Source organism: Coturnix japonica, chromosome Z (genome assembly GCF_001577835.2).
Source record: "Coturnix japonica isolate 7356 chromosome Z, Coturnix japonica 2.1, whole genome shotgun sequence".
In the NCBI taxonomy this organism is placed as follows: Eukaryota; Metazoa; Chordata; class Aves; order Galliformes; family Phasianidae; genus Coturnix; species Coturnix japonica.
The window spans coordinates 20,762,017-20,782,629 of record NC_029547.1 but is presented as its reverse complement, the minus strand read 5'-3'; the positions used below and the strand labels follow the sequence as shown (position 1 = coordinate 20,782,629).

General features: G+C 39.8%; 2 protein-coding genes across 6 annotated transcripts in view; one reads left to right on the top strand and one right to left on the bottom strand.

Annotated features, from left to right (window-relative positions):
* The window catches only part of IPO11 (importin 11), a 63,120-nt gene extending 51,310 nt beyond the window's left edge, over positions 1-11,810 (bottom strand). For 3 of the 4 annotated variants that reach the window (XM_032441477.1, XM_015848786.1, XM_015848789.1), the window contains exons 1-6: positions 11,576-11,687; positions 5,850-5,922; positions 5,422-5,565; positions 3,844-3,944; positions 2,717-2,789; positions 1,626-1,829 (exon numbers count right to left, since the gene is read on the bottom strand). In XM_032441477.1, the coding sequence (XP_032297368.1) occupies positions 1,626-1,829; positions 2,717-2,789; positions 3,844-3,944; positions 5,422-5,559 (516 nt within the window). In that variant the 5' untranslated portion in view covers positions 5,560-5,565; positions 5,850-5,922; positions 11,576-11,687. Of the gene's footprint in view, positions 1-1,625; positions 1,830-2,716; positions 2,790-3,843; positions 3,945-5,421; positions 5,566-5,849; positions 5,923-11,575; positions 11,688-11,747 lie in introns of those variants that run through there. The other variant, XM_032441478.1, reaches the window with a different exon arrangement.
* A 512-nt stretch (positions 11,811-12,322) lies between these two features.
* DIMT1 (DIMT1 rRNA methyltransferase and ribosome maturation factor) lies at positions 12,323-20,376 on the top strand. 2 transcript variants are annotated; one of them, XM_032441479.1, is made up of 12 exons: positions 12,323-12,484; positions 12,570-12,643; positions 12,769-12,855; positions 13,031-13,092; positions 13,194-13,287; positions 13,377-13,426; positions 13,868-13,991; positions 14,096-14,188; positions 15,977-16,041; positions 16,347-16,410; positions 16,888-16,994; positions 17,712-20,067. In XM_032441479.1, the coding sequence occupies exons 1-12, from the start codon at positions 12,340-12,342 to the stop codon at positions 17,752-17,754; spliced, it is 1,008 nt and encodes a 335-aa protein (XP_032297370.1). In that variant the 5' UTR covers positions 12,323-12,339; the 3' UTR covers positions 17,755-20,067. The 2 variants fall into 2 exon arrangements, with proteins under 2 accessions (XP_032297370.1, XP_032297371.1); XM_032441480.1 differs by lacking the exons at positions 12,323-12,484; positions 12,570-12,643; positions 12,769-12,855 and having other exon boundaries at positions 13,174-13,287; positions 17,712-20,376.
* The last annotated feature ends 237 nt before the right edge of the window (positions 20,377-20,613 follow it).

Sequence of the window (20,613 nt, the reverse complement as noted above, 5' to 3'; positions counted from 1 at the left end):
CACATGATCACAAATACAAGAAGTCTATCAACATCATTTTTATTCCTCCTTTGCGTCTGTAGTTCAAGGAGTTCAAGAAATACAAAACAGAAAATAAAATATGAATGAAAAACTGTCAAAAATACCCAAACTAGCAGTACTAGAAGTAAGACGGTCTTTGAAAGTCTCTTCCTCTCTTAGGACAAAAAAAATAGACAAAAACCCACCATAACAAAACAATGAGCTAAACACAACAATTTTGTTATTTTTCTTTAAAAGTTCACAGAAATATTAGAAAGGTAGAATGCCCCTCCAAGGTTATGAACATTCAAAAGTAAGACAGAGAGTTAGGATGAAAAATGATGTTCTCTTTCTACTACACATATTCTGACGTGCAGTTACTAAAAAATTGGAAAAATGCTTAGGCTCCATTATTTGTTATGAGACAAGTTCCAAGAGGAGTCAAATGTCACATAAGAGATGTGAATTCCCTTTACCTCAAAAGTTTGCTGCTTCTAGAAGAGATTAAAAAAAAATAAAAAAAAACTTAAATATGAAGCACGGTATCACATGCTTTAAAATCTTTCTTTTTCCACCTGAAGTTCTAAAAGCTGTGCATGTATACAGTTCAGATTTTTTGTTATTTTTTTTCTCCGCAACACAGTTAAACCGATGTTTAATTTGCTACATTCAGTTAATCATGTCACATCACTGTCTAACTCCAAATATGACTGCAAATGCAGCTAAAGACAAATCTGCATTCTAAACAGCAGGCTCTTAAAACAGAAAATGCAAACTCCATGAGACAAGATTTGACATTTTCATTCAAATCCTATTTTCCAATTAATCTGGAGAAAGAAGTTGATCTCATGAAGGCAAAATCATCACAAACACATTCCAATTGACAATAAAGGAAAAAACAGAGTCTAAAATCCAGCATTTTTAAAGACCACTGAATTATGGATCTAAAACACTCTTCCAAAAACTGTGCTAGTTTACATATTGTAAGATCTGTTTTGCGATATGTTAACCAACCCTTGATTTACAAAGATTGTGCTGCAGATAAAACTCTGTTTCTTCATAAAAATATTAAAAAAACACTCAAATTGTGGGAATACAAGAAAAGCTGTTCAGAGCAGCAGCTGTGGAGCAAGATAAACAAGCATGAGAACCACGGACATCTCTGGAAGGAGAAGAAGGGTCTCACAGCTCTGATTGGACATGTGCCTGCATGGACAGTTGAAAAGTATTTGTAGAATGCTTCATTGACATGTAAAGGTGGCTGGGAAAGTTGTTAAGGGCGGATGGGAAAGTTAGCAAACAAAAACTTGTGAAGGTATATAAGGGATGTGAGAGCTTGTAATAAACAATTTGGATCGTTCACATCTGAGTCCATGCCTCAAACGCTGCTTCAAATCAGATTAAAAATGAATAAAAGTTTGAAATATGTTTATTTCATATAGCAATTGACTTTCAAGAACTACATATGGTACATTCACCCAAAGTAAGCACGTCTCCACTTCAGGGGCAGATGTAAAAGTCCACATAACTGCCATTATTTCATTTTCAGCTCGTCAGAGGGAAGTGAAAAGCATGTAAGACAAGTTGTTTTCTTATGCTGTACATCACTGTATCACGTTACTTACATCGTAGAAAAGTTTCCTGTCTGCAGCAAGTCGTTTGGAAGCCAGGGTCTTCGTAACATGATAAAATGTAAGTAACGCTCTGTGCTGTCGGAGGTCATCTTGGACTTTCACAGATTCTAGAAGTGTGGGTATAAGTTCTGGCCATTGCCTTGGGCAGTCCACCCTGGCAACTTTAGCAATGAGTACAGAGATCTGAGTTGCTATCTGAAAAATAAAACAAAACAAAAATCAAAACAATACACAGGTACCATAAAGTCAAAGACCATCCAGGAAACAAACACTGCAGAATTTAACAGCCAAAGCCTCAATTAAAACCAAGTTAATTTAGCAAGTTTTTGCACCTTTTTTTTTTTTTTTTTTTTTCCTAAAGCTGTTTTAAAGTGTGCAAAAAAAACCTATTTCAACTTTATGATTAAATATTAAGAAAAATGCTAAACTGGAAGCAATGTTTACATTTCACATTAAGACTACTAAAGTGATCAAAGTCAAGACCTAGCTTAAAATATTAACTAATAATTCCTTCTAGAATCTTGTATTTGTATAAGCAAGAATCCATTAGCAGAAGGAAGACTGATTCATCTTGCATATGAATATTTAGAGCCAATGTTAATGGCTCAAAACTCAACAGTAACTCCTTATTCTAATCAAAACAGCAGCTTAGTCACTTTAAATTACGTATGACTAGACACTATCCTACTGAATCTTTATTGCGTTTATTTAAGTTCTCTTATGCAATGATTAGACACGAGGCAGCAATATTGCTTAACTGGGTCTATGCTGCAATATTCTTAACAGCTCATTCCTGCTACACCACTGCCACCACCCTTCCTGATGCAGTTACACTGAGAGACAGATCAGTGTACAGACACATCTGAAAAAAGAAAGTCACTAAGGAGGGGGAGTGGAAAAAGTCATTCTTGGGCTACATCCATTCCATGAACTATCTCACCAAATGTCTGCATAAACAGCAAAGGGTAACAAACTGTCACTGCAACCAGCAACAGAACAAAAAGCAAAACTAAGCAATAACAGCTAAAGATAAAGAATACTGAATTATGATATATATACCAAATCAGTTAATTATCACCTACCTGATTCACTGGTTCATTAAAGTTGGCAATAAGTCCAGCACGCAATGTTGTTTTTTCTTCTTCAGAAAGAGCACTGTCAGGATACATTTATTAGAATATAATTTCATTTCCAACAAAACTCAGTAATTCTTATTTAGACTTGTCACTACTGTTAGACACAGAAGTTAAACAATTACTACAATTTGTGCACTGTAGTGATGGGGTGAAGACTGTCAAACTGAAATATATATTCAAAGAAAATAGTGTGCAAATGTAAACCATGAAGATGCCAACCTTTGTTTTTCAACTATCTCAACGTATGTGAAGGAAAAGTGAAACACTCAAGTATTTACAAGGTCTTTTGGCATCAGGTTTTACTGTGACCTACACAGACCCAATTGGTAAAAGAGAAGCACAGAGTAAGATACTGAGACAAGAAAAACTATACAAAGTAAAAACTGACTTTTAATTATGGAGTCAGTGTACAGTTATTACTGTAACAATTGTGACTAAAGCACTTTCATTTACTGACAGAAGAAAAATTTCCACGGTGCTTGTATTTTTGTTGTATTTGTAAATACACAAACACAGCATGTAATTTCCAAATATGCAGGCATAATCTGAATGGCTTCTACAGCATGGAAGACACTATTAATGCACCTAAGAAATCTAACCTCAATTAATTACAGCCTGCACATTTCAGTGATTACAGAGATCTGTCGCCTTAAGGAACAGCAAACAAAGAACATGTTCCAATTGTTCAACGTTATGATTTCCATTATTTTGTGAGCTCATGAAGGCCCTTGCCTTAACTGTCTCTTGTGTCAAGCATCCCCAAAACAGTAAACCCACAACTCATTACTACAAATAAAAATATTATAAGTTAGCTTTGGCATTTACAAGCAAAGCAAAAGAAGAAACACCTTAAGTACAGAAATTTATGATAAGCCAAGTGGACAGAAAGTTAAAGAATTTATGAAATTAATAAGGATTCAGGTGGTAGAGTGCATTTTTATGTGACACACACAAGTCTTCAACAACTCACAGGATCACCAAAGAATTTACCATCCACACAGTCCAACACTGACATCTGCTGGACACCAGAACTTCAGCTACTGCAGGCTAAGAGAAAGGTAGTCAGAACTTACTGCGGTGCAACTCGTCTCCAGTAACGATCGATTCCATTTTTAAAATACAATACAGCTAACCATCTGACATTCACATCCAGGGCATGATTTGTAAAGATGTTCTGTTGGTTGTGTTTTTTTAAAAGAAAAAAAAGAAAAAAAAAAAAGTTAAAAGTGATCAAACAGAAAGAAGCTGCACAAAAACATGCACTGGCAAATGTATAGACACACACATGCACAAACACACCCTTCTGTGTACAAGAGTGTATAGAAACAAATTGCATCAGTCAGCATTTGACAGACAAGCAAAATATGTTACAACTAATATTAAGAGCTTACAAAAATGCTCAATGCTGGTAGGATAGAAACTGTCGGTTTGCCTATGCTTGTGTCTGAAAATTAGCTTCAACTGCTAAAGACATACATATACATATTCATTCATACACACACTCCTACACACACGTATGTACACATATGCACAAATGCATACAGTAATTATTTTACATGGTGCTTTTGAAAATTAACTAGCAACCATTAGATAAACATCAAAGGTTGTAGCTGTAATGCTGCCACAGAATTACAGGAACAAAGCTAAACAATAAAAACTCATAGAACTGGCAAAAGACAGAGCCTATTTCACAAAACAAACAACCATTCTAACTGCCTTTCCATTTCTATTCATCAAGAGGTATGTAACAACTACAAAAGAAGTACAAAAACACATAACAATATCTAGATACTACAAACTGTAGATTCAGAGATACACGTTTCATCATACATTATACTTTTCTCTATTCTCTTTTTCCCAGAAGAGGTATCTAACATCAGTAATTACATTATTCCCCTTTCCCATAGGGATTGAATGTCTTAACAACTCTTCATTTACAACCAGCTGCTTAACCCTTGCTCCACCAAGAAGGTACCAAATACCTTTTCTTCCAGACAGTCTAAGTGCCATAATGAAGTTAAACAAAGAAGTAGAGATTCTCTGCTTCTTAGAGAATATGTACTTCATCACCTTGCATGATATTAACAGATCTGTTTCATCAGCAGTAGCAGTAAAAGAAGGTTCTTATCTTCCCTATTCCTGGAACCTTACTACCAGCCAGGTCATCTAATCTCCCTAGAAAACCCTCTATCACAGACAAGAAGGAAATCAGTACTACCTGAGTATCAAACTGAATACACTGAAGAAGCTTTTATTCTATGAAAACTGTCCCAATACGCATCACCTCCACAACAAAGGTGGTACTGCCTAGGTACATACCAATGTTACCACCTCCTTCAGCAAGGGTCCTCCTGGCCATCTGCTATCTTCTAATATCTCAAAACATGCCAGTAGCAGGTTTAACACTAGAGGCTCAACCACTCATGCTGCTAGAAGTTCTATTTCCTCCTTTACCTAAATGACTGGCAATCAAATCTCCTCAGCAACAGCAAGAACAATGCCAAGCACAGCTTGTGTAAGAACACCAGCAAGCTGGACCATGACAACTCAATGCCACCCTCAGCCAGAGGTAACTATACAACACTATTCTAAAAAGCCACCTTCAGCTTGCTGACGGTTTAAGAAACGGCACTTTTTTCATTGTATCTTACCAACAATACAGAGTAAAAGCCTGGCTGTGTCTCCCACTGCTTCAGTTGTTCCTCAGCTGGCTTCAGCACTACAGTATCTTGACTGGTAGCTTGGGTCAAGACTTGCAAAACAATACTGCTTGCACTGTTGAGATCCATGAAAACCTGAGAGCATTGAAAAAAGAAAAAACACTTAAGAAAAAAAAGACAGCAAATATAGACTGGTAATTTCTATGCACATTATCTAAACATCCTGTACTGATTTTTTATTAGACTACATAGTGTAAGATAACATCCCACCCACTCATAAGCACTGTCAAGGTACAGACTGATTAAACTAATTTACTTTCAGAAAATTCTCCACAGTAAAAGCAAGCATAATCTATAACTATGAGCATGTTTACTAGATTTGAAGGATTAGAGAAAATATCTGGATATTAATTGGTTACCTTGTATGAAGCACAGCAGACAGCAAACTGCAACTAGAACTTCAGAAGTAAGCAGGTAAAACCATGAGGTTACCTGAAACAAGCAAGATGCAGAGTATTAAAAGCTATTTACTGAATAATTTTGCTCCTAAAGAAAAGGTGATACATTTCAGATAGTTAATTTCTGTAATTCATAAAATCTCTAAGACCTCTACACCAGCTACTCCAACTGTCCATCTAGAATCCAGGCATTTTATGTCTATTCAAAAGAGGGTGAATTGTGGAATTCTACTCAACTAGAGTTCTAAATGAAACTGAATTTTCCTCAATATACATGTATTTATTATCTATTTAACATACAATAGACCAATCAGACAAACTGAGAATGTCAACTGCTTAATTTCAAACATAAATACATATTTACACGGTGTAAAGAAAAACAAAATCATTACTCTCTGGTTGACACAAGGCAGAAATTACATTTATAATGACTGCAGAAGAAGAATTACAATGAAATAAAGAGGAACATACACAGAAACAATTACATCTGACAGTGAGCATAGCCAGTTTTCTGCATATAGAAGCTCTTATTTATAACCTAAGTAAACTTACTGCAATATAGATCTGATTTAAAATATTACTATACTTAATTATCTTAAACAACCAAGCACAGATTATTTCTACGAAAAGGCTCAAGAATTTACCTTTCTTCAATATCAGAAAGCAAAGCTTATCATTTCAACATTCACACAAAAAAAATTAAGTGAAAACTTGACAGGATTACATTAAAGTCACAAATCAACCCTTATTCCAAAACAGGTCTGAAATTTTAATTTTTGAGAAAAACATCATCCTAACATCAAAATAAACGAACAAGATTAAAGACCTCACAATTTACATCCTCCTTAACGAAAACCGACAAAAAAAAAAAAATGTTTTCAAGTTAAAAACTCACAGATAAATTAAAAAAAAAGCATACTTTCAAAACTAGTAACCACTAAATAATCTCTTAACAGCAATAACTAATAAGAACAAACAAGTAATCTTCTGCTTTATACCTTCCATACAATATATCTTTGTATCTCTCTGCTTTGTATCTCTCTTTGGCACTGCAAAGCCAAAATGCTTCCTATTTCTCCTCAACTACTTGTACCAATCATTTTAACCTTCATCACCCTACAGATCCCCTACAAATTTCCTACAATTATGAGACCATAACAAATTTAAGCACCCAAATCCTCAGCTTGCTTCTTAGGAGACCATCAATTTCCACAAAACCAGGACCTTGACTTATACAGTAAAATCCAACTGGAAATGGTTTTCCCTTTGTGGAACAGCGCCCAGAACAAAGAATCAACATCAAAGTAAAGCCCTGATGTTATACTAGAAGTCTTGACAGGTTCATTTTTTCATTCAAAATAATCACTAAATGAGAAACCTGCAAATAATGTCGTTGACATCACAGGGAGTATTAAGAGGTATTTAGGTGAAATAATGCAATGTTTTTATTTTCTGCAGATACTTTATATCTTGAACACCTCAGTCTGTCTACCTCACTGAACAGCCAAAATTCACTAGGAACAAATTGACAGCACAGAAAAACAGGATTAACTTGAAAGGAAAGGATCACAATAGGATCTCTATTGCAAAGCACTAACAGCTTCAGTAAACTAAGCTCACACAAAGCATCAATAAAATGTATATTCAGATTTTTCTGGTATAATCACTGCATAAAGGAAGTTTGTCTAGCCTAGCCAACAGAGTTTCACAGACCCTAAAAAAGTAAGTGATGGAAAGGAAAGGAGGAAAAGAAGTAAACGTGTGAAAAGCTGAGAGAAGTAGGCACAGAGCTTGCATTAAGGAGGAAATCACAGCTCAATTCCTGCTTGACCAAAATTATACTCTGTATTTGAAGTGACTTCGCTTGTTTCTATTTAAAAGCCAAATTATTTTCATTCCAGAAGAAGTACATTCTTATCCCACAGTCCCACACCACTGAACAAGCACCTAGTAAAAAATAACAACAAAACAGCAATTAGTTTCAATGTGAAATGAACCCACTCCCCCCTACAGAACTTCTAAAAGTTACTCAGAAAGCTGCCTGCCTATCAACACTGATTCTGCAGCACACATCCCAGTGTTTGATATCAATATTCAATGCAAGAAGGATACAGGAGAAAAAAAAAAAAAAAAAGAAAAAGAAAAAAAAAAAGGCAGCCTTTCTTTCTTTCACCTCCTTCCCTGGGAATGGTATGATCACTAAAACTTTATGTGCTTCACCAACAACAGGTCTTGTCAGATGACTGACTTACTGAAGTTAGTACAACACAAATACCCACCAGGATTTCACCATTTTCTTGTTTCAAAGTGATTACCTGACAGATATGGATAACAAAAACAAAACAAAACAAACATGTTTACAAAGCTTCAAACATACGTTAAAAAGTTTATATTTTCACTAAAAAAAAGTCATAAAAATATGGGCAGGCATTGCTAGAGGAATGACCTTAAAAGGTCAGAATAAAAAGTTACTTAACTGATTATTTTTGTCTCTGAGAAAGACCATACAGATGCCCAAGTAAGATTATCAGAAGCAGACGATCCTTCAGTGTTATTTCCTCCACAAGACTCTGGTTTGAGGACTTACTAGATATAGGGCATCTGAATTTAACTGCCCTCAAGATGTCTAGTCATCCACACACGGGCACTGTCGACTCTAATTCCTCAAACAACATTAGGTGATGAGCAACACAACAACTACAAAGGTAGTGATTTTGCTGAAGATGGGGTAATTTTTGTTTACAGTTTATAAATAAAATCTGTGCTTGCCCTTGCACTCTTTAAATGACTGAAGATGGAGGAAGGTGAGTATTCAGGTTCTTTTCTCGTAACACTGAAATACAATCAAATTCTAGAATTGCGTTAGCTATGAAAACAAACCAAGAACAGCTACATATCTGCAAATGGGCAAAAAATGTTACCAGAAAATATCTAAAACCTTTGCTTTTTCCACACTCCAAAGAATCAGCATAGTAACTCACACATACCCAAGGAATTAATTTGTATAACTTTGTTATCTTTTGTTAATTCAATGAAATATTTTCCACCACGATGAAGTACAGAAACAGTTTCAGTTAGATTCTCTGAAACTAGTATTTCACAAAAATACAGTGTTCTCACTGAAAATAATGTTAACTACATATTGGATGACTTTAGGAGGAATATGGCAAGTGGCTTCAGGGGTGTTACCACTTATGGATAGAGGACTCACAAAAGGAGGTTGGAGTAAAGGACTTACGAATAGAGGTTGTGTTCAGTCTGATAATGTGGGAGCTACAGGTTGGCTGAAAAGACACATAAAAATGACCATAGGAGGGGCACATACAAAGAGGGCAAGAATGACTCCAGGTTAATGCAGATGACACTACAGGGGCTAAAAGCTAGAAGCTGCAGATTGGGAGATTCAAGTAGAAACTTAAGACTTTTTTTTCAGCACATTTGTTTTGAGGAAAACAGGAAAAACAAAATTTCTGTTCAGAACAGACACAAGAAACAGCAATGGCTTGTCTTCTGAAAACATACTTCAGATGAAAGCTAGCATTGCTGTCAGTGTTCCATGCCATCAGCAGTGACTGTAAGCATTTCAATTTCAGGAACAGCTGGCAATTATTCCAACCTCTCTCCATCATCTTCTTATGAGCCTCTTTTCCTGAGGATATAGTACCTGTGTCAATCACACTAGATGTTCATGTTCCTACTGAGCAGCAAAAACAAACAAAAATACTACAAGTATTATAGTTAGCAACTACTCTAATGACCAAAATCACCACAACTGCATGTTAGTCCTTAGGAAGACTTTCAAAAATAGCTCATTATTTCTTTATGTAAATAGGAAACATCATCTACACTTTGCCCAATTATAGTTGTAATAAGGAAGAAAAATAAACACATCTATGTTAGAATGAATTTTGGTAGATTACAACTCACAACAGAATCTGCATACAAACCTATTGGTACAGTGGAACTAAAACCCAGATTTGAAATAAAAATCAGCTGACATGGGAAAAAGAAAGGTGGCAGGGCAAAGAAAGAAGGTGGAACACAAGAACAAAAGCAAACTGACCAAAAACTCCTTACAGAAGGTGCAGGCAATAAGAAATGATAGTGGGACTATTCAAAGGAGGATGGTTGGACACTGCTCAGGAAAAAACATGTCACGGGGCTCAGCACCAACAACACAGAAAAAGGAGAAAGGAATGCACAAAGGAAGAAATATTTTCATTCTTTATCAGTAAGGTTTCAAAGAATCACAGAATGGTTGAAAGTGACCTTCACTAACATCCAATTCCAACCCCCCTGCTATAAGCAGGGACACATCCCTCCAGACCAGGTTGCTCAAAGCCCCATCCAGGCTGGCCCTGAACAAATCTAGGGAGGGGGCATCCAGAACTTCTCCAAGCAACCTGTTCCTGTGTCCCACCACCCACACAGTAAATAATTTCTTCCTATATCTAGTTTAAATCCACCCTCTTCCAGTTTAAAGCTATTTCCCCTCATCCTGTCACTACATGCCCTTACAAATAGTCCCTCCACAGCTTTCCTGTAGACCCCCTGCAGGTACTGAAAGGCCACTATAATGCCACCTCAGAGACTCCTCTTCTCCAGGCTGAAACCACAACCTGTCCCTGTAGTTGTACCAGCCCTCAGATCATTTTCATGGCCTTTGTCTGGACCTGCTCCAACAGTTCCATGTCCTTCTTGTGTTGGGGCCCCCAGAACGGGGCGCAGTATTCCTGTTGGAGTATCACGGGGCATAATCGCCTGCTGCCCATTCTTATCAGGATACGGTTGGCCTTCTGGGTTGCAAGAGTTCATTCCTGGTTCACACTGAGCCTTTCATCAACTGACACTCCCAAGTCCTTCTCCTCAGAGCTGCTCTCAAGCCATTCTCCACCCAACCTGTGTCTCTGCTTGGGACTGCCCAAAGGCCTTGCACTTGGCCTCGCTAAACACCAAGAGGTTGGTACGGACCTATCTCTCAAGCCTGTCAAGGTCCCTCTGGACCAAGATAGCCGCTGGGTATCCCTTTCCACTAGTATGTTAACCACACCACCCAGCTTTGTGTCATCTGCCATGAGGGTAAACTCAGTCCCACTGCAAAGATGTTAAACAGTACTGGCCTGAGAGGCACACCACTTGTCATCTGTTTCCACCTGGACACTGAGCTGCTGACCACAACTCTCTGAGTACAACCATCCTGCCAATTCCTTATCCAGCAAGTGGACCATCCGTCAAATCCATTTTTCTCCAGTTTGGAGGCCAAGACATTGCAGGGGACAAAGCCAAACACTTTGCACAAGTCCAGGTAAATGTTTCAGTTCCCTGCATATTTTTTTTCCCCTTTTAGAAAATGAGGGTTATGCTTCCCCTTTTCCAGTCACTGGAAACTTACCATGATGATTTAAACTCACACAGCCCATCTCATTCATCTAATTTCTCCCAAACTCTGCTCACCTTTGCCATTTCATAAACATGACTGAATACTTCACAACAGCAGACATAAAAACGCAAACTTCAGCCTGCTCTCACACAGAGGCATTAAACTAATTATTAACTGCTTAATTAATCAAATAAATTCACATTAAACCATTCCAACAAGCAGTTAAAACCTACACCTGATGATATGCTTTTAAAAGCGTAACACGTTCATTTTGGGGCAATAAAAGCCTTTAGAATGGCATACATACGGATTTATGGCACACAGCCTCCTAACAGAGAGGCACAGCGATGGGACAGGACAGGCAGCGACACAGGCGAGCGCCGGAGCTCCAGGAAGTCGAAGCCAGCTTCGAAGGCAGCTGCGGGGCCGTGACACCTCACACGTGCTGTAAGGCAACAGAAAGGGCAGACTGAACTCACCGCAGCCGTGCCGAGCCCCTCTGCGCGACTTGGGGAGCAGCTGCTTTCCCGTGTGCTGTCAGCCTAAGGGCACAAAACAGCCGTGTGTGAATACGCGGCTCCCCTCGGCGCTCCCCGCTCGGACCCGTTCGTTGCGGCCCCGTGGCCGTGCGGATCACACGATGGCAGCGCGGATCGCTCGTCCCGTCGGGCCCGCGGCAATGGAACAGCGGCACCTGCCCGACTCACAGCGCCCGAAGAGCCGCGCACGACGCCGCGCAACTTGTCGGCTCGCCCCGCCCGGCACAGGCCGCTCCCTCCGCTCGTCCCGCCGCTCCCTGCCGCCTCCACGCCGCAGCGCGCCGGGCCCAGCACCGACCAGCCCCGCTCAGCGCCGCACCCCCAACCAGCCCAGCCCGCCACACCACAGCACGCCACGGGTCGCGGAAGGCCGCCCCGCTCCACCCCGCGCCCCGCCTCCGAGTTACGTCGCTGTGAGAGTACGAGACGGTGCTACAGCCGTGACGGGGCGGTCGCAGCTCTGAGCGCTGCCCGGCCCCAGGCGGGGCGGAGCGCCACCCTCCCGCCCCCACGCGGCCGCCGTAGTCCCGCGATGCTGTGCTGCCTGCCGGGAGCTCCGCCCCGCTCACACACGCACACACACAGACAGACATCCCTTGGCCGCACGTGGAGCGGAGCCGCCATGCCGAAGGTGAAGGGGAGGAAGCGGCAGCAGCTCCAGGAGGGCCGCGCCAACGGTGAGTGCCAGCCTTGAACGGCTCGTGGGTTGCGGATGTGCCGGTCGGGCTGGCGATCTGACCGCACGGCCTGTCTCTGCCGCAGGGATCCTGTTCAACACCAGCGCCGGGCAGCACATCCTGAAGAACCCCCTGGTCGTCAACAGCATCATCGAGAAGGTGCGTGCTCCGGGTGTTGGTTCAGTTCGTGCTCTTACTGAGCTGCACGGACCTTCCATTTGGAAACTGAATGACTACAATAAAGATTTATTCTAGAATAACACTGCCATGCTGTTTATTCTTAGGCAGCGTTGCGGCGCACGGATGTTGTTCTGGAAGTAGGCCCTGGAACTGGTAACCTGACTGTAAAAATGCTGGAGAAAGTGAAAAAGGTAAGTTTTTGTATCTCTTGCATGTTTTCCTGATGGCAGGGAAAAAAACACGTATAGACTGATGAAAAGCTGCTTAATCCTGTCGCAGCACTTGCTTGTACCTGTTTTACAATTGTAATTTTAGCCCCAGTCAGGAGTTCATATGAAGCATTGCAAATATATATGTTATTTTCAGGTTATTGCTTGTGAAATTGATCCCAGACTTGTGGGTGAACTTCAGAAACGAGTCCAAGGCACGTAAGTATCAGCTGTGGAAATTACGTAAACTTAAAGCAGTGGAGCTGCCTTGGCAAACACTGGCAACACACTTATTTAAAGATAACCCTGGTGTTCTATAGGTGTCTGGCAAACAAACTTGAAATCAAGGTTGGAGATGTCTTGAAAACAGACCTACCATTCTTTGATGCGTGTGTAGCCAACTTGCCTTACCAGGTATAGACTAAATAACGTGACAATTCATTTTATTTTTTTTTTCATAATTGCTGAGAAGTTGTACTGATATTACTACTCTTTTTTCTCAGATTTCTTCACCGTTTGTTTTCAAGTTATTGCTTCATAGACCCTTTTTCAGGTATGTGGAGAAGCAATGTTCTGGATTGCCAGGTAGAAGAAAAAGCCCCCCAGGTTTTATAGATACTCCTAAAAAAATTTTTAGTTCTCAAGATATCAATATGTCACAACATTTACTGATGTTACTGGTTAGAGAACTTGGATTTGAAGGATTTGTCATAGAAGTACTCAAGATTATTTGTTAGCCATGCATGAAACTGTGAGACTAGCCTCTGTCTCTGATCATCATCCGTTTGAAAGGATCAATTCTGTAGTAGCTCTGAAACAATTCAGCTGCTTTCACTGAAGGCTTTTTTTTTTTTAGCAGTCCAAGCTAATTAACTAAGCTAGTGTGTGTACTCTTCAAGTGGGGAAAAAAACTGTGTTTTCTAACTGCTAGTTGGCTTTTGACTTAAAAGTTGGTTAAACTTAGAATTTCTTTGCTCGTTTCTGTTTCTCCCAGGTGTGCAATACTTATGTTTCAAAGAGAATTTGCACTTCGTTTGGTTGCAAAGCCAGGAAGTAAGCTATACTGCAGACTTTCTATTAATACTCAGTTATTAGCTCGAGTGGACCATCTGATGAAGGTATGCCATTCTGCATTACATAACAAAGCTATAGAAGAGGAAATTGCGTTTCTGTGAATGTGGAGATATGCAGCTTAATCGTGCAGCTGCTTAACTTTTAACAGGTTGGGAAAAACAACTTCAAACCTCCTCCTAAAGTTGAATCCAGTGTTGTCAGAATAGAGCCAAAGAACCCACCACCACCCATCAACTTCCAGGTGAGCATCATGTACTTTACTAACAATGTAATGGACTACTTATTATCTTGCATGCAAGACAAGGAGGTGATACAAAACAGCCAGAGTAACTTCCCCAAGGGTCAGTTGGATGGAATTCTGGGATGGAGTGACAAAATCAGTGAACAAAGGAGAGGTAGTGATGACATCTTCCTGAACTTCTGCAAGGCCTTTGGCATGCTGTCATACCACATATTTATCTATAGATTGAGAAGATGTAGGTTTGAAAGGTGAACTGAAGGAATTGGTTAGATGGTCACAGCCAGAAGGTTGTGGTCAGCAGCTCTGTGTCCAGGTGGAGGCTGATGTCTTACCCACAGACATCTTAGGATGAGTATTCTTCAGCATCTCTGTCAGTAATCTGGAAAGCAGGATTCAGTGTACCCTCAGGAAGTTTGCAGATGACTCTGAGCTGAGTGGTGCAGTTGATACAACAGAAGGAAGGGATGCCATCCAGAGGGAGGGACCTGGAGAGGCTTGAAAAGTGGGCTTGTGTGAACCTAAGGAAGTTCAGCCAGGCCAACTTCAAGGTGTTTCAAGCAGTCCCAGATATGTGTGCATACTAAGAAAAGAACTCTTTGAGAGCTGCCTTGAAAAGGTGGACCTAGGGATCCTTGTGGATGCAAAGCTTGATGCAAGCCAGCAGTACGAGCTTGCAGCCTGGGAGACTGAATGTATCTTGGGCTGCATCAACAGGGGTGGCCAGCAGGATAAGGGATGGGAATGTTCCCCTTTGATCTGCCCTTGTGGGGCCTCAACTGGAATACTGCATTCAGTCTTGGGGCCCTAAACACAAGAAGAATGTAGAAATGTTGGGATGGGACTGGAACAGGGCTTCAAAAATGGTTGTTGTCATTTGAAGACAACTTCAATGCTCCTCCTGTGAATGCAGGCTGAGGGAGCTGTATTTGTTAAGCCTGGAGAAGTCTGTGAAGAGACCTCATTGCCATCTTCTTTTACATAAAGGAAGTTTATAAGCAAGAGGAAGACTGACCTTTTACAGAGGCAGATAGGAGAAAGGAAAATGGTTTTAAGCTGAAGAGGAGATTTTAGGTAAGATGTTAAGAAATTCTTTGCTCAGAGGGCAGTGAGGCACAGGCACTGGCTTCCTAGAGAAGCTGTGGTTGCCCCATCTAAGGAGGTATTACACACCATGTTGGTTGAGGTCTTTGGGTAACCGATAACATAGAAGTTGTCCCTGCCTATGGCAGATGAGTTGGAAATATGTGATCTTTAATGTCTGTTTCAACATAAGCAGTTCTATGATTCCGGTTCTGACAAAACTGAGATAATAATTCCTTCATCATCAGTCAGAGAGTTGCAACTCGTAATGTACCTTTCATAGTGCCATCCCAGAGATTCTTCTGGCAGATGACTTGGTTGTTTATGATAAAAGGAGTGTCTAAGAGTGTCTTCAAGTGACTCTTCACAGTCTCAGATGCTACAAGATAGTATTTTTGGAGTTTAAGATCAAAGTATTTAAAAAATAAAGACTTTTTCAACCTTGTCCAGCAATAGCCAAATATTCTTGAAGCATCTTGCATCTACAGCAGTTAAAGTTTGGCCTGGAGGTGCTGGCCACAGGAAAGAGTAAATTGTTTTATTGAGTGATGTATTTTTTATTGCTTCTCCTCAACTTGTATTACTTTGTTCAAGATTGTATGGGTTTTCATGGAATTCTTGAGAAAGGTACTCTCCTGAAAGATCATTTAGTATTGCAGAATTACCAAGTGTTTATTCCTGATTGTAGCAGCTGTATTTTCCTTTCAGGAATGGGATGGTCTGGTAAGGATTGCCTTCGTTAGGAAAAACAAGACACTTTCTGCAGCCTTCAAGTAAGTAAATTCTATTTGAGGAACAATTTTCAAGCTTTGAGAGCTCATGTGGTTAACCATTCACTTAGTGAAAATTTCTAGCAGTGTTAAATGCGTGCCTTCAGAGTCTGGGATAAACTTTGAAGGAGGGTTTATGCTGAGATCACAGACTCTTACAAAATGAAACTTTTAGGAGAAAACTCTTTAACAGGTACCTGTTTAAAAAGAACAACTCTATGTAATCATTAATTGCTTTTTATAGTGAAGGCAAACAGATAGGAAAAAAATAAAGATCAGCTTTCATTCTAGATTTACATCTCGTTTAGGTCAAGTGCTGTAGAGCAGTTGCTGGATCACAACTACCGAATTCATTGTTCCTTACATAATGCAGTAAGTTCCTTCTTGATACATTAAATTTTAAGCGTGTGTGCTGTGACCTAAATTCTAATGTTATAAGTATAAAAAATCACAGTGGAAAGGCTCAACATGTCAAAGCATGTCTGAGAAGATTTTGGGAGGAATTCTACTTTTTTCTTAAAGTAAGATCTGAAACTGTTACTAAATTGCAGTGAAAAAAATTAAATCTGAGGAGATTGTTAATGCTGTGGCTGCACATGTCTCAAGGACTGATCTCACAGTCTGCTATGAAAACTTTGTGTCAGCTTAGCAACACTGTTAGTGATTCATTTATAGTGAATGTTCTAATGTATCATTTCAGGCACAAGAATACAGTAATCCATAGGGGGAAAAGAAAAATACAGCTTACATTGCTTAAAAGATGTCTTCTAAAAGCAAGGGAAATAATAAGTTGATATTTTTCTGTGCTTTGACTAGGAAAGTAATTTGTATCCTATTTTCCATTGATAGGAAATACCTGAAAACTTCAAAATTTCAGAGAAAATACAGACAGTCCTAAAAGATACAGGTTACTCTGAAAAACGAGCCCGTTCCATGGATATAGATGATTTCATTCGGTAATTATTTTCTCTTTAAGTCATCCTTTTAAGTTTCTTTGGATTCCACCTGCTGCTTGGATTCACCTGTACCTATGCTGAACAGATTAATATTGGGTCACATAGGAAAAGTAGTATCCCTATGTTCCACTGAATACCAAACACTCTTTTCTTTCCGACTTGAACACTTAAGCTCTGTTTGTATTTTAACTGCTGCTTACAGTATTCATAAGCAACCATATAAAGATCCCTACTTCTGTAATGTGTGTACTAGGCACTTCTACCTCTCTTCTTCTAATAACATGATTGACTAATGTCATTTTTCTGCAGGCTCTTACCTATTTTCAGGATTGGGCCTTAATCTATGCCATAATTTGGAAATATTAGTAATTGCCTACTATACTGTGCTCTACCTTCTGGCTATTAACTTTAAGTTGGAATGGGAATCATCTGAAATTCCTACATGTTTGTCAGCACAACAATCAGTGCTGTTACCACTCTTTACAGAGATGTAGGAAACCTGATAAGATGCAACATAAATAACTGCAGCGGAAGTATACCTGTATCTCTAAGGTGGCAAACTTAGTAGTAACTTCCAATATAAGCTGTGTAACAATTCTTTCTTGTATTTAATTTTGGATGTCCTGTCTTCAAAGTTTGCCAGTAAGCATTTCTTAATGACTTAATCTCCTGTATAAATTAGTAGAAATTGTGACATGGATATCTCACTTTTTTCAGACTCTTGCATGGCTTCAACTCGGAAGGCATCCATTTCTCATAGACTTTACCAGAAGAGCGAAAGAACTTCTGTATTTACTTATCTGTATTTACCTTATCTAATCCCAAGTGACTGAAAAGGGAGAAGCTCTTTTCACAAATGCAGCAGAATACAGCATCCACATTTTGGTTCCTACTAAGAAGAATTTGTGCTATTTTATCATGAACAACAGAAGAGAAGATACTACTTCATATTTTAAAAGCATTCAGTTCTTTTGTGGCTGAAGTGCTGGACTTTCACACAAAACTGTATTTTTCAGTATACTCTTTGACATGGGGATTGATGCTGCCATAACTGAAATCTGTATTCTTCAGTCATGAACTTCATCTCAGTATCTTCCTACAATAGGATATAATCTGATCTGGCAACAAAAATGGGATTGTAGTAATTCCAGTTAAATGCTTGATTTGAAATGACCACGTCTTTCATTTGTCCTCCAGGAGCCAATGGCATTCCAAGTCTGTTAGCAACTTAATACTGCTAAGGAAATCCCAGTTATTGCTTTTCAGAAACAAGAGCATTTGTCTTACGGGCTTTGTATGAGTGTCCTGAGTGAAGTTGCTTAATGTTTTGATGACATGTTTGTTGTTAAAGACAAGGCATAGCTTTTTTGAAGAAGCTAGCATTAACTCTACACAGCAGCCATAATCCACTCTGATCTGTCTTAAGGTTCAGGAAAATGGTAACTATAGCACTGTGGCATCATGCTGAGCTGAGAGCATAACTAACTATATTAACTAGCATCAGTCATTTGTTTTGTGTGTGGTATCTCATCTTCTTTAAGACCACAGTAAATGGCGAAGAAAGATAACCAAAAAGTACTCCAGAATTCACCTTCATTTTACAGAGTTCTAAAAATCAGTGATTCAGGAACATGCATATTCAGGAAGGAGTGTTTCAGAAAACTGAATTACTTGTTTTCTAACTTGTAGAACCTGTTTATGAATTACGGTTATGGAGTAACAGCAATATATGCAGGCAACACAGGAGCAAATGTTTCTCTGGTGCATCCTTATAAATGTTGCTTTATAGCACAGGAAACAGAATATGATTGTCCTTGTCAAGTAGTGCCCGCCCATCATAGTAATTGACCACATCATTCACTGCTGTGACACATTAGTTGCTTGTACTTGTTCGTACTGCTTCAGCTTTGGTGTAGATCAAGTAAGTACAGCAGGGTCTGTCACACAGTCAGTTTCTTAAGGGGCTGCAATTTCAGCTTGTACAGGCCATGTCACTTGCAAGGATTAGTGAAAGTGGGTGGAATTTAATTGCCTCTTTTCTGCGTGTCCTCTTTGGTACCCACTATGATCTACAGCCTGGCTGCATCTCTAGGTTTGTGCAAAGGAATAGTATGGAAGCAACTGTTTCTCATGCAGGATGTCCCAGAATGGGGTGCAGTGTTAGTGGACCTGGTGCTCAGCAACTCAAAGGAGATGATTAAGAGAGTTACGTTTGGAGACAGACTGGGCTGTAGCAACTATGGCCTGGCATAGTTTGTGATCTTGAGGAATATGGGCCTGGCAAAGAACAGAGTCAGGACCTTGAACTTCAGGAGAGTGAACTTACAGCTTTTTAAGGAGTTAGTGGATGAGATCCCCTGGGAAACTCCTCTTAGGGGTAAAGGAATGGAGCAGAGCTGGCAGCTGTTTAAGGACAGCTTTCTGAAAGTGTGGGAGCATTCTGTTCCCTGGGATTAAAGTCAAGCAGAGGAGGAAGAAACGATTATCAACTGCTTGGACTTCTGTAAGAGATTTGACTGACTCAGTTCCACATCACTGCATACAGGCCTGGGGCCCCAAACACAAAAAGGATGTAGAGCAGCTGGAGTGTGTCCAGAGGAGGGCCACAAAGTTCAGACGGCTGCAGCACCCCTCTTATGAAGACAGGCTAGGGAAGCTAGGCTTGCTCAGCCTGTAGGAAAGAAGGCTGGGGGGAGACATAATCACAGCCTTCCTGTACTTGAGAGGAGCTTATGAACAGAAGAGACTTTATGCAGGCAGATGGTGATAGTTAAGGTTGAATGGATTTAAACAACAACAACAGACTTAAGCTAGATGTTAGGAAGAAATTCTTTACTCAGAAGGCAGTGAGGCATTGGAAAGGCTGCCCAGAGCTGTGGATGCCCCATCCTTGGAGGCATTGCAGGCCATGCTAGATGAGGTCCCGAGCAACCTGATCAGATGGGTGGTGTCTGCTCACAGGGAGCAGGGATGGAACTGGGTGATCCTTGAGGTCCCTTCCAACCCAAGTCATTCTGTGATTCCATATCCCAATATTCAGATGTTATGTTAGAAATTAAATTAGCTAAAGAAACTCAAGTGTGTTACTCACTGGTGTTACAAAATAATCTAAGGGTGTCTTTTTGGGTTGCCGGGTCCACATTGAGCAAACAGGAATTGCCTTGGGCCACATATATTTTATATGTACTTGTACATCAACAACAAAGTATTTTAAAATATTTATCAGAACATAAAGTGAACAATAGCAACATAAAACAGTGAGGTATATGACCTGGTATTTGTGAAACTAATGTGTCACCCTACTTCACTGGCAATGGCTGCAATTCTTAGTGAGCTCTCAAGGCATTTGTCAGAGTTCTGTGATGAAATTTTATTCTTCCTATGCTTTGTCCTTGTCAGTGGTTGACAGGCTGCTTCAGCCTGGTTCCATGACTAGTGGGGTGGAGGGACTTCACAAAATCCGCACCTCCAGAAAAGGGAAACAGGGGACCCCAAAATAATTAAAAACAGCGGCAATGATCTGAGCAGAAACAAACTAATTTACTGAATATGGTATCGGAATGCAAGATAATACACTGTAATACAATATAATTAGAACTGAAGCTAATAAATGAAGTAT